Below are 16,602 nucleotides of genomic sequence, written 5' to 3' on the forward strand. Positions count from 1 at the left end.
CAGGACGAACCCTCAGGTCCCTTCCAGCCTGGGAAGAAAAGCCTGACCATCCCAGAACCTGGGATCACCCCCTGGGGGAGCTGCCCTCATCCCATCAGCATTATCTCCAGTCAGGTTCTGAGCACCGGGAGCTCTGGGCTTCACAACACTTCAGCCCTCTCCAGGGTTTCGACTGAGTTTGGAGAAAGAAATGGGACAGCCAAAGTTGGTGTTCTGGGGACAATTAAATGGCCTGACAGCCAAAACATAAAAGGTCCCATGGTCAAATCTACTGTGGCAACACTGCGTTAAGTAAGTCACACTGGTTTTTTCAGTGCAGGACTCCCCAGAGCCTCAGGTACCCTCACGTACCCTGTGCAACTTCAAATGAGAGAGACTATGCAGCATCTCCCTAACTTTTCTTTTTTGCCTGGAACAACTTGTGACATCTCACTTAACAAGAGATTTGCGGGACAGCTGGGGAGATGTTGGTAGAAAGAAAAGAGCCCTTGCCCAGGAGACAGCAGGCACAGCTCCAGGCCCACCTCTGCCAGAGACTCACTGTGGGAGCTTGGCTGGTCTCCACCCTCTGGGCCTCAGTCTCCCCATCTGTGAAATGTGAGTGCCTTCCTGCTATGAAGCTCGAATGAGCTACCTAGTGTGCGCGAGTGCTCTGGGAAGCAAACGCCCTGTAAAGGGTGAGAAGCTGTTGCTGCCTCCCTGTTCCCCAACCGTTGAGGAGAAGTTAGATCAAAGGTAAAGAGTTTCCATTCCACCAAGGCAAGGCCAGGCCAGTGGCCTTCTGTCTGCAGAAGCAGGGAACTGGGGCGATGTCTCCCCCCACATGGGCTTATACATGCCAGCGCTTCTCGGGAAGAGGGAGGAGGATGAGGGAGAGGGTTCCGAATGCTGAGGGGAGAGGCAGATGCCTGGGTGGAGGAAAAGGAGAAGACCTGGGGTTCTTGGCAGAGGAGGAGAAGGGTGCCGGGGGAAGTGGCTGGAGTTGTCAGAGAAGTCCTGAAGCTCGGGAATGAGGGTGGAGGGCAAGTGGTCTTGGGGTCTTCTGGGAGAGGGGCTGAAAGGGACAGGGCGAGGGCAGCCTTGACCCTGGGGGCTGTGGAGACCTGAACACAGATGTAGTGGGTGGGTCCCTGCGGACTCCTGCGTGGACAAGTCTTCGGAACCACCTGCTGGTGTCCACCTGCGCCCCTCCAGAAGGGCCTTTCCGCCTGGCTAGGGGGCAGTGCTGACCCTTAGGACCTCTCCGGGTGGCCCCAACTCCTGCCCGGCCATTCCTCAGCCGCAGCTTCCGCGAAGCCCTCACCTCCACCAGCGGGTAGGCGATCTCGTTGTAGATCTGCTCAGTGAAGTGGTCCATGTAGTAGGCGCCATCGAAGGTGAACTGCTTGGGGGGCTCGTCCGCGGCTCTCGGATTCTGGATGAAGCACTGGCCGCGCGCGGAGTCCACCGTCACCACCGACCCGCAGCTCAGCTCCCGCTCCCGCTGGTTCATGGGGCGGCAGCGCACCACCACCTTCACCGACTCCGAGGCCATGGCGCCAAGGAACGGGTTTCCCGGGCACGGGCGCACGTGGACACCGCGGCCGAGACACACAACAGCGGGGCTGGGGACCCCCGGCCGCTTGGACCAGGAGGCGGGTCCAGCGCTGGACGCCGGGGGCGGGGCCTTGCGGCAAGGGCGGGGCTGCGACGGGGGGACAGGATTCCTCGGGGGGAGCCCCGAAAGGAAGAAAGAGGCGGCGGGGGAGTCGCAGGACCGGAGCCGGGCCTGCCGCCTCCTCCCGCGCCCGGGCTCCGCCGTCCCGCAGGCCCGGCCCCTGCCGGGTAAGTGAGGGATCTGCGCTGCAGGCGCAGCCGCAGGAGCCGAGTCCCGGAGCCGCCCCAGCTGCCCGCTCGCACGCACACCGTCGCGGCGTTCGCGGTTGCTAGGCAACGCCCGTGACGTCACAGGTGGCAGCTCCCGGGACTTCTGTGAGTTCTCTGTAGGGCCGCAGGGAGTGTGGCACAGGAGGTCCCCTGGCTAGAGGCTTGCACGCCCATTCTTTTCTCTAATACTCACAGCCCCGGTTCAGAGAGGTTAAGCAACTTGTCCAAGGTTGCCCAGCTTAGACTGGGAGGCCAGGCTTGACTCCACCTCGGAGAGGGATACAAAAGGAGGGGCCTCACGCTGGGCTTAGAGACCTGCTAAGAAAGGCAACAAGGACCTTGCTAGCCTTTCTTCACATCCCGGTACTGGCTCAGGAAAGCAGCCCCAGAACATGTCACAGTCCCTGGGACAGGGCAAAGCTTCTTCTAATGCTGTCCCTCATTTTTCCTTAGAGTCAAGATTAAGAAACAAAACAAAAAACTCTGAGAGCCAAAGTCTTTTTGGCTGCAGAGGCTGCCTGGCCAATCTCTTCCAGCCAGAACAGGACTCCTCCAGGCTCTACTTTTCACAGAAACAGTCAGCTAGCTGCCAGGCATTGCGATAGGCACTGGGAAACGGCCCAATCCCTGCCCTCCTGGAACCCATAGGCTAGTCTAGCAGGGGAGACTGGCATCGGAAACAAATCTCCCACATACAAAAATCCCATAAACGAACAAGTAATTACAAACTAAAGCACCAGTTCTATGGAACATCCAACAACCTCACCCAAGCACTCCCACAGTGGAAGACAGGCTTCCTGAAAGTGACAGGAACTGAGATGGGAAGGTTGAAGAGTTAACCAGGCAAAGGGCAGGGAGGAGGACATGGAGACCTGTCCAGACTGTGTACAGGTCGAGCGGTATGTCACAGGAGCAGGAGGAAAGTCCAAGTGGCCAGAGCACACGACTTGAGTCTTTTTCTCGTAGGAAATAACTAGTGAAGGTTTTAAGCAGGAGGACACGATTTCAATAAATATACCAATCTGATTCCTTCAGGACATCCTGTGCCTCTGAGGACAGGACCTGTCTGGTTTACCGTTCAGCAGCATCAGCTGAAGGTATGTTTGGCAAACAATAAAACAGGCAAACTAAACAAAGACCTCACCTGTCAAAGGAAAAGTCTGTACTAGACAATCCGAAGAAATGCATTTTATTTGTAGTACACACAGTAAGGAGAGCTGGGTTACCCAGGTGGTACTCGTTGCAACAAAGAAAACTGATGTATAATTAAGACGTTGAAGCCTCTGCACACTTGGGTCAAAAATCTTGCCCTATTTGTACCACGTGAGCAATAAATGCTGTGTGAAGGAATGTTAAAGTGCTTTGGGGCCATTCCTGACACCTTGTCCACAGGATAATTTGCACAACAAAACATATCCATCACAGAGGTAATAAGCTGTGGCCTAAGTCTGGACCAGTTACAGGTCTTCTTAAATGTGCAACTCCAGGGCTATAATCCTGGGCACTTCAGGTCCTTTCCAGGGCAATGTAGGGCTGGGGCCTCCCACTAGGGACCAGGGCTTTCCCCAGGGAGATGGGTTCTGGTGGCAAGGGCCATAAAGTGAGTCCCAGGTTTCCACTCACATTCGGTACAAAAATCAGTGCTGCAGTTCCAGTGAAAAGAGCCCCCAAAGGACAGCTTTCTCCTATCCCTTGTGACAGGAATGATAAAGTCCTGAGCTAAGACCATTACCTGGACTGGGGGTGCCAAAAGTGGGGGGAAAAGAGCTTCTGAGGATCCTCCTTCCTTTCTCTTCTGTTGGGGCTGCCATCTTCATTCCAGGAGTCAGAAGTCTATTACTTTTCAAGGCACTGAACAGAATCACATCCCACTCTCAGATAGGGAGAGGGCAACCCCCAGACTCACGACGGTCTCTGCTTCAGAAATAGAAGTTCATCCAAAGTGAACTTGCTCCCTAACTTGGTAGATTCGTGTCTATCAAGTTCAGTTATAAAGGGGATACCTTGATCTGTCAGTCAGCACAGGACCAGTGCCTTAGACTAGAATCAGTTCTGTGGACCCCTCTGCACACTGAGGCCAAGACCCTCTGGTAGGGCCCACATCAGTTCTAGCTTTGGGTGGCTTTGCTCTGACCCCATCCCCAGTGGATCTGGCCTAATGAGGTGACAGCCCTGGTCAGCACCATGCTAAGAGAAATGCCAGCATTGGGTGGCTTCCCAGGCAGCTGCCAAACCTAGACTGCAGCCTGCAAGCTGAGCTGGGCAGGGTCCTGGGCTCCTCTAGGCCTGCAGCTCACTGCTAGCCCCTCCCAGTCAAATGGCCAAAGGCAATGCAGCTGGGTGTATGTATGTGCCTTTGTGGGTCTCGGGCATGTGGGGGAGGGGATGAGGCTGGGCATCCATTCCCAGCGGCAGGAATCACAGCCTGTGCTTTTCAGGGAGACAAACCAGCCTTCGCAAGTAATGCACTCAGATGCTTTGCCCTGTTTGCCGGTTCACGTCCCTTTCTGCACAGGTGTCCCCATGGGCTTTGGGTGGCAAGGCTCTTCGTCCATCCTGCCCTAACCCTCATTCCTCAGAATTCAAGGGAAGACTCAGAGGACTTGAGAGACAGGCAGCCTGATGTAGCCCACAGGCTTCATCAAGTCACCTCTGTGTCCTTAATGGAGAGGGTGGCTCGCCCCCAGGCCTTTGCCCAAAGCGAGAAGTCACTCCTCCTGCCTCCCCAAATGCCTCTCCCTCACACTGCCTCGGTCAGGAGCTCTCTGGAGACTCCCAGTCAGGGTCTCAGGGCCTGGCCTCCTTAGGAGAGGGCTAGACCTCCATTGTGAACAAACCTTCCTGCCCCCCTCAGAAAGCTCCTCTCGTAGGAGTAACGTGAAGCCCAGAGACGACATGCATCCAAAGTCACCAGCAAGTTCACGGAATCTGGAGCTCCACCTGCCCCTCTTGCAATCCCAAGGGGCCACGTGTCATGTGAGAAGCCATGGGCAATTCCCCATCTCAGAGCTCTGCCACACAATCAGTGAAGTGATGAAAGACGGGTCCAAGAGGCAGAGTGACTGGATGGAACTGGTGGCCAGTGAGGAGGATGAAGGATGAGCCAGGAGCCAGGAGGAGGCAGGGCCTATTGGTGTGGGGCGGGCCTCCTAGCCCAGGCCCTGCAGTTCTGCCTCGGATTTGGCATGGCTTAGGGGCCGGAGTGTCCGGGAAGGCCTGCCCTCGGGCCCACAGTCCTGCTCCTCGTAGCTGGGGTTCAGGCGGCCCATGTCGAGGGAGCAGAAGAGGCTGCGCTCAGTCCCAGCATGGTGCTCCACCAGAGCCTCCAGGCTGGGGAACTCGGCTGGCAGGTGCTGGGGGAAGAAGGGGCTTCAGTTCCAGCTCCCCCTCCTCCATGGCTGCTGCTGGGCACCAACCTCTCCCTCACTTGGGATCCTGCCCCACTTCAGAGAGGAGGCAATTTGAGCTCAGAGAGGTCACTGTCATGCTCACAGCAGAGCCAGACACCATTTCCTCAGTGTCTCTCCTCCCAGCCTGGACAGGACTGAGGCACTTTGGTGGAGGTTACGGCTCACATTTAAAAAGCACCACCTGTCCCCTACCCCTACCCCGCCCATCCCAGTCCCTGGAAACTTGTGATCAGCCAAGACTCCAGACCTGGAGACTCAGAGGCTGTATGAGCTTAGACAAACCCCTAACCTAAGTCAGCTTCCTCTTCTGCTAAGAGATGGTTACGGAGTGACAAAGCAGTAATTTTAAAAGCCGGATTCCTATAGCCCCAGACTCTGCTAAAGTCACTGGAGAGGCCCCAAGGCCCAACCCATAGATAGAGGTGGGGTCCAGCAGGGCCAATGACGAAGGAGCTGAATGGAGTTAACTAAGGGGTGGGGCCAGAGAGAGCCAATAGGTGACTGGGATAAGGGTGAGGTGGGCTCAATAGTTAGAAAGGGGAGGGGCTTGAGGGCAAGGGGCGGGGCCAGCTGCCGGTCCTCACCTCCACGCTGTAGCGACCCAGGAGGTTCCGGAAGACTTGGTGCGGCACCACACCGCACTGCGTCCGCACCGACAGGCACCACTGGCCACTGGCGCCCGGCTCAGGCCACAACAGGAAGGCCCCAAGCACGTCTCTCCGCAGCAGGGCAAGGGCACTGGGCCTGGGAGGGCAGAAGAAGAGGCTGAAGGTGGGACCCTAGTGGGACCCGGCTTCAGGTTGCTCCCTGGCAATGGCATAACAGCCCCACAGCATCGGAACACAATGCCTGTGGCGGACAACCGGAAGCTTTCAGACTTCCTTTCGGAAAGGTTTCTAGAGAGTCCTTAACTGACCATTTCAAGACTCAGTCAGGAGAACTTTAAGCATGTTTCCCTAAAAATAAGACCGGGTTTTATACCGTATTTCCCCCAAAATTAATAAGATCTTATATTAATTTTTGCTCCAAAAGATGCATTAGGGGGTATTTTCAGGCGATGTCTTACTTTTTCATGTACAACAACCTACATTTATTCAAAGACAGTCAGGTCATCTGCTGGAACATAGTCATAACATACTAAATGAGTCCATCTGGGGGGTCTGGCCCGGTGGCTCAGGCGGTTGGAGTATGTCCTCTCAACCACAAGGTTGCCGGTTCGACCCCCGCAAGTGGGCTGCGCCCCCTGCAACTAACTACGGGCAACTAACAATGGCAACTGGAGCTGAGCTGCGCCCTCCACAACTAAGATTGTAAAGGACAACAACTTGACTTGGAAAAAGTTCTGGAAGTACACACTGTTCCCCAATAAAGTCCTGTTCCCCTTCCCCCCCAAAAAAAAGAAATCTAAGATTTCTCTTTAAAAAAAATAAAATAAAAAATAAATTCATCTGTCTGGCTGACGATCTTAACTGGGGCTTATTTTCGGGGTAGGTCTTATTTTCGGGGAAACACGGTAAAGAGCTGACATTTAGAGAGCTGTGACCGGGTGGGTACTGAAGTCTTGACTCACTTGAATTATACAGTAGTACCTCAGTTTTCGAACATCTTTGTTGATGAACATTTCGATTTACGAACACCGTAAATTATGGATCTATGGTATTATTAGATAGTAAAATTCATGCTAAATTTGCAGTTTTAGGGGTTGATTTTAAAGGTCTGGAACGGATTAATCCATTTTGCATTACTTTCTATGGGGAAACCATGCCTCGGTTTTCGAACATTTCAGAACTTGAACTGTCTTCTGGAACGGATTACATTCCAAAACCGAGGTACCACTGTACCTCACTTGATCCTCTCCACAACCCTGGGATGAAGGTTCTTTGATTATCCTCACTTTACATTTGAGAGAACTAAGGCCCAGGGTGCTGAAGTCCCTGAGGTCAGGAGCACTCTGCCCTCCTACAGGAATGTGCTTGTGCCTGGCTGGGGGTGAGGAACACAGCCTACTTCTCTGCCCACTGGGTACCCCACCAGGCCCCTCCTACCTGGAGAGGCCAGCAAAGGCCCAGATGTTCTCCGTCAGGCTGCCATCACTCTCCACCAGGCACGAAGGGCCGCCAGGACCCCAAGGCCACGCCTCCCACGCAGCAGGAACTGTGGAGACCACCCAGGGAGCAGAGGGAGAAAGGCTGTCCGGTCCCCTCTTGTACCCAGCCCAGCCCACCCCACAGGCCCCATGACCCCACACTTGTCTCCTCACCAAGCCGCTCCCTCCTGGCCCAATAGGCTTACAATCCAGTCCCCCCAAAAGGCACATCCACACACAGGCACAGCCCCACTCACACCCACTCACCAGTTAAATCACATCCACAGCCGTGCAGTGCCCAGTGCAAGCCCCTGGCACGCAGACCTTGATGCACACTCACCCTTGTGGACACGATGCATATTCACCCCCACCACAGGCATCTGCTCGGAGGCATATTCACAGCCTTGCAGAAACGACACTCAGACGCACCCTCTTGGACTCACACTGGTGTACACAGGCCTGGACCCAGGCACGCCTGAGGCAGGTGCTCCGCTACTCACAGGCCTCCCGGGCTGACAGCTGCAGCTGGGTCTCGTAGGTGCAGCCACGGTAGGCCCCGGAGCGGATCACCTTGCTGCGGATAGCCTTCTTGCGTACCAGTGTGGGTGAGCAGTAGGGATTCCCCAGGCGGGCATGGCGGGTGAACCCACGGCCTTCCAAGTCGGGCAGCTCCTTCTAAGACACCAAGAGGGGCCCAGAAGAGCAGACAGATCAGGCTCCGTCATGTCAGGTCAGGTGAAGCCCCCTCCTTCTGAGGTCCAGAACTGCCCCACATGACCCCCAAAGCTGCACCCAGCTCCCTTCTCCACTGCCCACTCCCTGGCTGGGGTGCTGCCTACCCCACTGCCCATGAGCCCGTCTGCAGGCAGCCGCCGAAAGGAGACCAGTGCATGAACGTTCTGTGAGAGCTGATCACGGCCGAAGGGTTCCCGTACTAGGCCCGGGGGTGGCCCAGGGCTGGGCAGTGGCTTCAGGGGCACATCCCCTGCAGGCCCCGAGCAGGGCTCAGGCTGTACCCTCTCCTCAGGGTGCTGTAAGAGGTAAGTGAGCTGGAAGGAGCGGCAAAGGAGCAGGTGCAGGATCTGGACCTAGGGAGGGGAGGGATGGGCTCAGTTGGGGGGGGTCTCCTAGAGAACTCCTTAGGCATCAACCTGCTCCCCGTGGGGGAATGCTGCCCCTTGGCTTGTAACACGCTTCCCCATTCTTCCTGGGAAAACGCAGCTATCCCTCAAAACCTCACCACCATGCAGCTTCCCACACCAGCTTCCTTTATTCATTTAACAAATACTGAGCATCTACTTTGTTCCAGACATTATGCTTGGAGCCGGGAATGCCTGGGCTAAATGCAACCCCTTCCCCTGGGTTGACCACCCTCACCCCATGCACTGAGTCAGTACCCTCATAAAGGAGTGGCTAAGAACCCAAGGCCTGTAGTCACAGAACCTGGATCCCGTCTTGGTTCTGTCACTTAGGAGCTGCGGTGTGACCCTGGGCAGAGCAGGGCACCTCTGTCCTCTGATTCTTCATCCCCACCTCCCTGTGCTCTTTTAATGACGTGGAGCACAGAGACTCCCCAGCATAAGCCCAGCACTTTCCACCCACCACACACATCATCCAGCCCAAACACATTGGAACCCTGAGCTCCATCCCAAAGATCAATGGCCATGTCTCCACCACCTGTCACTCCAGTAGCCAGCACAGGGCTTGACATACACGGGTGGTATCAAATGCTTACTGGATGGAACCACAGCCAGCCTCTGTTGGCTAAATGATTGGCTGCCAAGGCTCTGTTCATGACAGTCACATTGGCTTTGACTTCTGGGATCTCCCCGCCCCCCCAACTTGCTCCGTGGGAGCAAGCACTGGAACCTGGGCCCAGCCTCTGCTCTCCAAGTCCTCCAGTGTCTGGGATTAGGGACAGACAGATGACAGAGTACGGCTCGTGTCACAGGACCCCAGAAGGGAGGGGCAGTCTAGAGGAGTCAAGGTGGGCTTCACAGACACCTGGGCTGAGCCTTGCAGGGCAAGCTGGAATCTTGCTGAGAAGGAAAGGGCATTCCAGGTGGAGAGAACAGCAGGAGCAAAGGCCTGGCAGGGTGATCCTCCAATCTCCAAGCATATGGCCTGGTCCCCATGGCATGCTGAGGCCACTGACTTGCTTTTGTGGCATCCTCCGTGGACAGAGCCCCAGAAGGAGCCGGTGTGGCAATGGGTGGACGGCTGGAGGGGGCTCAAGCCAGTGTGGCTAAGCGCTGCAAGGGCTCAGCCCCTGGAACCAACGCTGATGCACACACAGCACACCCCCACCCCAGCCTCAGTGGTGGTCCCCCTGCCTGGGCCCCAGATACCTCTCCAGGCTGGCTGCCCACAAAGAGGTGACAGAAAAGCTTGCTGGCCGGGCTCCGGGGGTTTCGGGCCACAAAGGCAAACTGGCAGTCAGCTGGGCACCAGGTGGAGTAGAGTATTCGCCTCAGGGCGTGCGCCATCAAGAGCACCTGGGGAGGCAGGAGGTGTGACGGCCTCCATCAGACCCACCACTTGGCCTGCAGCTGCCAGCCCAGTGTGCACCAGCCCTGCGGGCCCCACACACCTGTTGGCAGGACTCCCAGGCCTGCTCTCCAGCCTGTGTGCTCAGTTTAGGACCCACCCAGCTCTTGGATGAAGGACTCTCCCTCCTTGCGGGCCTGTCCAAACGCTGCTCCACACTGAAACCCTTATCCTTCCCGTGACCACTGGGCTTGGCTCTCTTGCTGGCTGGAATCGCCATGCCCATGTTACGGAACTGAGGGCAGAGCATTCCCGGCCGCCAGGTCACAGAGAGGCAGTGGCGGCAGGCCCTGGGGTTGCACGCCTAGTCTCCGGAGTCAGATGACAGGGGTTTAAATCCTGGCTCTGCCACTCACTCTCTGTGTGTCCTGGGCAGGTGAGGATAGCCCTCCGAGCCCTTGTGACAAGAGTGAAGTTGTGATAGTGCCCCTGTGGTGGGGCTGGTGGTGGGGTCAGTGAGACCTCATGCAAGTGGCATGGGACCTGACCCCAGGGCCCCCTCACTGCACAGCTCGGGGACACCGTTTGCACCAGTCTTAGGTGAGTGGCGCCAGAGTTGCGGCATGCGCAGTCTGGAATGCAGTTAGTGTTCATCACATGTTGGCTTGTGCCACCAGGAGGAGGATGGGCGACGAAGCAGCGGCTCCCAAGCAGCCTCCAGCATGAGTCCAGCCGCCCTCCCCTGCCATGAGAGGCGGCCAACACTGGGCAGGCCTGCATAGAGGCCTGGGGACTTGCCAAAACCTCATGGGGCTGCATAGTCCTGATGCTCAGGCCAGGAGGTGGCCCCTGGAGGAGATTTTGGAGGCCCGGGGACAGGGGATAGAGGATAAACTGTTGCCCACCAAGCTTGCCCTGGGGGAGACCCCTTAGGGAGAGGACTCCAAAGGCCCTGAGCTGGTTTGGAAGCCAGGGGGCTCAAGGCACAGCACAGGGCCTGGGTGGAGGCGAGTGCATCCCGAGGAAGGGGGACACCTGCCTGGCCAGTCCTCACCTGCACCCACATGGGCTCCTACCTCACCCTCCCCGCTGTACATCTTGAGACCCTGAAGGCTGAATTGCAGGATGACGGCCCGGCGTCTGTGACATTCCTGCGTGGGAGAGAGTTATTGGGGGGCAGGCGTTACCTCCCTGGGCCTGCCCAGCCCAGCCCAGCCTCAACACCAGTCACACAGGCTGCTCAGCCATCTCCACCACACCGGCCAGAGGACTGAGCCCTGGACAGAGGACCCCCCAGGAACCAGGGAAATGGTTCCCAGCAGACCACCCCGCAGCCAGGGCAATAGCCGGTCAGAGTCAACCACATGTCCCACCTATGGCTGCCACCCATGGGGCACAGATCACAACTGCCCAAGGGAAGAGTCCCTGGGCATAAGAAACATGGCTCCACGAGCCTGGGTGTGGTCCTGGGGCCCACCTTTCCGAATGGCTTTGATCCTGCCCCTCCCTAGGCCTCGCTTGCTCCACCTCTATGATTTGGGGGTGGAGTTGTACAGATGGTTTCAGGAGCCACTCGCAACCTGCCATCCCAAGGCTGTGATGCCACCAGGGAAGTGCCTTCCTCAGTTCCCCTACCTTCAGTGTCCACAGCTGTTGTTGCACAAGCCACACACTCTCCTGGGTGTCCAGGTTGTCCACGGAGAAGGAGCCCACGTACTGTTTGGGGATGGGAGTCGGGGGGAGAGAGGCAGGGCATCAGGCCCATGGCTTCTGACCTCTATCCACCAAATGCTGCCCCTCCAAACACACACTCTGCTATGCTGTCAGGTGAGCTGTAGACAGTGACAGAGCACTGTACTCGGAGTCCAGGCTCTGCTACTTTCCCAGCGGGTGGCCCTGGTCAAGCCACTAAGCCCACTCCTCATCTGTGCCCGCACACACATTCCAGAGCCTGGGCCAGGGAGGGAAGACACAGAAATCGGTCCTCCCCACAGCTGCTCCCCAGCCCCAGGACCTGCCACCCAGTCGCCACCTACCAGAGCACACCCCCTGAGGGCAGCCCCACCCACCTGGGCAAACTTGGTGATGCACCTGGGCCGGTGAGTGGCAGGGCCGCAGTCGGAGGCCCTCCGGCCCCTGGCCCCAGCCTTCTGCATGGGCCCCAGGATGCCCAGCTTCAAGCCCCACGGGAGAGAAGGCTGCAAAGGGCAGGGGAGAAGGGTTGGTTCCTAGACAATCAAGGCACAGTGTCCCCATCAGAGGACAGTGAGCTCCTTCTTCCGACAAATCCTTACTGAGCACGTACAGTGTCCTGGGGACAGAAAACAGAGCCCTGAACAAAATGACAAACTCCCTCCTGCCCTCAGGAAGCCAACATTCTCCTGAGGGCGAAAGACATTAAGTAAGTAAGATATGGAATATGCTAGATGGTGACAAAGCAGGGAGGAGGCTATGAAATGCAAGTTGGGGTTGATGACAGCCTGAAGGGCTTACTGAGGACTGAGGTTTGAGGAAATGTTCACGTAAGGGGAGTGGCAGTCCACGCCCTGGGTCCAACACTGAAACCTCTGGAAGGAGGGGGTAAGGACATGTAACCAGCTGCTACAAAGAACCAGGGGAGATGGCGTGTGACAGCAGGGAGATCAGTCTGCAAAAGCAGCTGGGGCCCTTCGGTAGATCTTTCCAGAGCAGCAGGCTGCAGCTTCAGTGTCACACTAGGGAATTTAGGCTCAGCCCTGTGGGCAGTGAGGAGCCCAGCAGCTTCCAGGGCAGGAGCTCTGTGGTCGCTTCACAGGCCCCTGGCTTAGTCAGCTCAGCCTGACTCCAGCCCCTGCCCAAAGCCCCCAACCCGAGAGCGCACTGATGCTGAGTCAGGAGGTAAGGAAAGTGGACATTGCCCCAGGCCCCCAGCCCAGGTTCTGGTCTTTCCTGGGGTCTCTGTCTCCCAGATCTGCTAGTGGAGGAGAGGAGGAAACCCCCCCTTAGTCGATTGTTTTCAAGGACAGGGAGAACATTTACTCCCCATTAGAACTCAGGACCACAGCTGGTGGCAATGAATATGGTATCATGACAAAGCACGGCTGACTGCCTCTGCCTGGGTCCCCGAGGATTCTGCCCCCTGTCTTTCCTGGGGCCCACTTAAACCCCCGCCTCCATCCTGGCTGGCTCTGTCTCGCCAGCCTACTTGTAATCATTGCACGTGGGATCAGAGACCTGGATCAAAATCCTGTGTGATTTTGGGCAAGCCATTTCACTTCTCTGAGCCTCCGTTTCCTCACCCCCAAACCTAGAATAATGTGAGGGGTCAATGAAAACTGAATGGAGGAGCAGGCACCCAGCACGATGCCAGCCAGGCTCGGCCAGGCTTGGAGCTGAACAAATGCTCAACAAATACGGTCTCACAGGGGGATGGGGGTCCGCAGAGCCTGCTGTTCAGGAGGGACCTTGGCAGACAGGGAGGTCTGACCACTTTCAGTGCCCTCCTTGCACCGGGACACACCCAACAGGAGACCATCCAGTCTGGGAGGATGCGGCAGCCGGGGAAGCCTGCCTGAGGGCTGTGATTCCTGCCAGGATAAAGCCAGGATCAGACAGGGTGCCGGGCAGGAAATGGGTGTGTCCTGGGTGTGCTTTACCCAGAAGTCCTTGAAGAAGGAGGCTTCGGTGGGGGGGCTTTGGAACTGATGCATTTAGTGCCAGGAGCTCAGAACAGCCCCGACCTCTGCCTGCCCGGGTGGAGGTACCAGCTGCAATCCACTACGATCTACTTAACTTTCAATCTACTAACCTCTGGTGAGCAGCCCGCCCAGGAAGAGCCAGAAAATAAAGGCTGCGCTGTCCCCTCCCCTCGAAGCCTTGCTGCCTCCTCCCTCCGGTAGCCTCTCCTCTACTGTTGTTCTGGGCCCTCACACCCTCAAGGGTTTTGATCCTGATCATTCTTCACCTCGTGTCCATTACCTCTTGTTCTTTTTATGTTTAAATAAAGCAAAGTTAGACACGTAACCGGCACAAACGCTATGTGCTCCCGGCCCTCCCCTTCCAGGTATGGATATGGGGGCTTCCAGTGAAATCACCTTTCCACACCCTAATCACATCACGGTCAGGGATGCCCTGTGCCCCCAAGCGGTGGGGAACAGAGGCCGCAAAGACCAAAAACCAAATGGGCGAAAAGGAGACCGAGACAGAACAGAGGATGAAAAGGAGCCACAGAAGAGGGAACAGTGAGGGATAAGAAAGACAAAAGAAGGGATAAAGGAGAGATGGGAGGAGAGAGAGATAAAGGAACACATTTCTCATCCTGCCTGTGCTGACACAGCCCCTCAGACACTAAGTGTATGTGAGACCGAAAGGAGACACATGGGTTATGACACACGCACACATTTGCCGTCACACACACCGAGACAGCTGTGTCTAGGGCTGTGAACAGCCTCTGTCCTCCAGATCCAGAGCTGTAGCTTTCTTGGGGACATCCCATGTCCAGGCAGTGAGGGTGGGGGTGCGGAGGCCACTGGGAGCCCCACCCCACTATCACGTGATCCTTCCCCTACCCCCTGGAAACTGGAAATGTCTCCCTTCTTCTTCCTCCCTCCTCAAATGAAGCACAGCACATTTAAGCGCCAGACCTGGAATTGAGGGCTACACAGGGGACCAGGGAGGGTACCAGACTCATCCTGATCCTGGAAACACACCTGCAGACCCCTTCCACACACAAACACCCACTCATCACTTTGGACCAGACCTGTTTTTCTGAGGTTTTACCCAGGAGCCTGCCTGGACCAGCACCTCCTTAAGGGGACACCTCTGAAATGAGAACAGGCTCTTCTCTTGCTCCTCTGACGTTTTCCTGGTGGCCCTGCTGAGAGACAGAGGCCTGGATGGGTTGACTTGCCCGGAGGGTTCAAGGCCAGAGGCCTTCTGCAGCACTGCATCATAGCTGAGCGAAGTCATAGGGAAGGCCCACCTTTCCGGCATCCTGGGAGACCACTCAGCCTGCAGACTCTGGGCTTAGCAAAGGGTTGCTCAGGGGAGTGAAGCCACTTGACCAAGGTCACACAGCATAAGAAGGGAGCAAGCTGGGAGGCAAACCCAGGTCTCTGGGGCTTTTCCTAGAGGCCATGGCAGTGCCCTTCTGCTCATACTCCCCTCTCCAAAGTAAACAGGGGGTTCACCTTTACAGTTTGGTGAGTCCCAGCCTATCCAGCTGCCCAGAACACCTAAGGTACTGGGGGCTGATCTGATTAGCAAAACAGCAGCTTTCTCTTTCTGACTGCTTCCAGCCAGAGAGTCTGGGGCTGCAGGAACCACCTCAGTCACCTGCTTCACCTCACAGCCCCTGGCTCAGGCACACAGAAGAGGTCTCGGCCCCAACACACCTTTTGGTGTCACCCCCACCCCAGGAGGGGTGTACTTGTTTGTTTCTCCTGAGCATATTTCCGAGTGGGGCTACGTGTCAAGTGAACAAAACAAAGTCCCAGCCCTCGCAGAGCACACAAGCCGGGTTGGGGGACGGTGCCGGAAACCAACACGATTTCGAGGGCGAGAGGTAAATAATTGAGAGAGAAATACAGTAAGGTGAGGAGGCTATGAGTTGCGTGTGTGGCGGGGAGGTGCTATCTAACACAGGGTGGTCGAGGACGGCCTCTCCAAACAGACGCCACTGAGCGGAACGTGCTGTTTTTAGGATTAAGTGGGGCCGAAGCCACGTACCGCGCCAGCACCGCGGCGGTGCAGAGCGCTCCACGGCGTGGGTTATTAGTCCTGCGTTTATTGTGCTTTCTGGGGAGCGCTGCCAGGGCCAGCTGACAGCCCCCGCCCGGGGCCAAGAAACTCCCCGGTCCCACCGAGGTGCGAGCGAGGCAGGTTGCTGGACGACAGACAGCGGAGGTGAAGCCGGAGGTGCGGGCTGGTGATGGTGATGGTGATGGAGGGACCGGGCAGAGGTGCTCCTCGCCATCCGAAACCCTGCCCCCATCTCTGGGCCTGGGGACCGAGCCCGCGCCCGCCGACCCCAGCCCCTGCCGGGCTTCCCGGCTCCCCGGAGCTCACTCACCGCGGCCGCCGCGTCTCGAGTCCAGTCGCTGCAGCTCGGCGTGTCTCCGCTGCCCGCCCTGGAGCCCCCACTGCCCCCCACGTGGCCGCGGGAACCAGCCTCCAGGATCACCTGGCGGCGGCGCCCGGCCCTAGCCCACCAATCCGTGCCGGCGGATCGGCTCCTCTCCGCCAAGCCGCCTAATCAGCGGCGGTGAGGGGCCCTGGCACCGCCCCCGCCAGCTCGCGCCCCGACGCTCCGCCTTAAAGGGGGGGCGTCCCTGCCTCTTCCAGGGCGGGGGTGCTGAGTACTGAGTGCTCTGGTCGTCACCGACAGTTTCCTCCTCCCGGTGAGTCGTTGGCTAGCTCCTCCTCGTCATCCAATCTTAGCCGGCACTCCTCCTCCGAGAAGCCTTCCCTGACCACCAGTGACTCCGTCACCCCCTGCAGAACCCTCGCGACTCTTACTGGTCGTCCCACCCCGGTCAGTGGAGTGCAAGCGGAGGGGCCTCCTTCCCCAGTGCGCAGGACAGAGCCTGGCTCGTAGTAGGCCTTCAGTGACTGTGTCTTGACGAGTGAATGAACGCGCTCAGGCCCCGGTCTTCGGGGGAACCGGGCGGGGAACCGGGCGAGTGTCACCCTTCCTTCCCTCACCGGGGGTGGGGCGGTGGGGGAGTGGGAGTGGGTCGTTCATCCTCTTCTTCCGCGCCCTTCTCGGAGGAGAAT

General features: G+C 57.5%; 2 protein-coding genes across 10 annotated transcripts in view; both read right to left on the reverse strand.

Annotated features, from left to right (window-relative positions):
- KIF17 (kinesin family member 17) overlaps positions 1-1,890 on the reverse strand; it is a 42,564-nt gene extending 40,674 nt beyond the window's left edge. For all 8 annotated transcript variants that reach the window (XM_033113693.1, XM_033113688.1, XM_033113692.1 and 5 more), the window contains exon 1: positions 1,304-1,890. In XM_033113693.1, the coding sequence (XP_032969584.1) occupies positions 1,304-1,534 (231 nt within the window). In that variant the 5' untranslated portion in view covers positions 1,535-1,890. The remainder of the gene's footprint in view (positions 1-1,303) is intronic.
- Positions 1,891-3,047: 1,157 nt separating this feature from the next.
- SH2D5 (SH2 domain containing 5) lies at positions 3,048-15,987 on the reverse strand. 2 transcript variants are annotated; one of them, XM_033113340.1, is made up of 10 exons: positions 15,899-15,987; positions 11,919-12,047; positions 11,485-11,565; positions 10,926-11,000; positions 9,711-9,857; positions 8,202-8,450; positions 7,863-8,037; positions 7,322-7,430; positions 5,861-6,020; positions 3,048-5,219 (listed from the first exon to the last, which is right to left on the reverse strand). In XM_033113340.1, the coding sequence occupies exons 2-10, from the start codon at positions 12,003-12,005 to the stop codon at positions 5,016-5,018; spliced, it is 1,287 nt and encodes a 428-aa protein (XP_032969231.1). In that variant the 5' UTR covers positions 12,006-12,047; positions 15,899-15,987; the 3' UTR covers positions 3,048-5,015. The 2 variants fall into 2 exon arrangements, with proteins under 2 accessions (XP_032969231.1, XP_032969230.1); XM_033113339.1 differs by having other exon boundaries at positions 11,941-12,160; positions 15,899-15,963.
- Positions 15,988-16,602: the final 615 nt, after the last annotated feature.

This window comes from Rhinolophus ferrumequinum, chromosome 9, assembly GCF_004115265.2.
Source record: "Rhinolophus ferrumequinum isolate MPI-CBG mRhiFer1 chromosome 9, mRhiFer1_v1.p, whole genome shotgun sequence".
NCBI lineage: Eukaryota > Metazoa > Chordata > Mammalia > Chiroptera > Rhinolophidae > Rhinolophus > Rhinolophus ferrumequinum.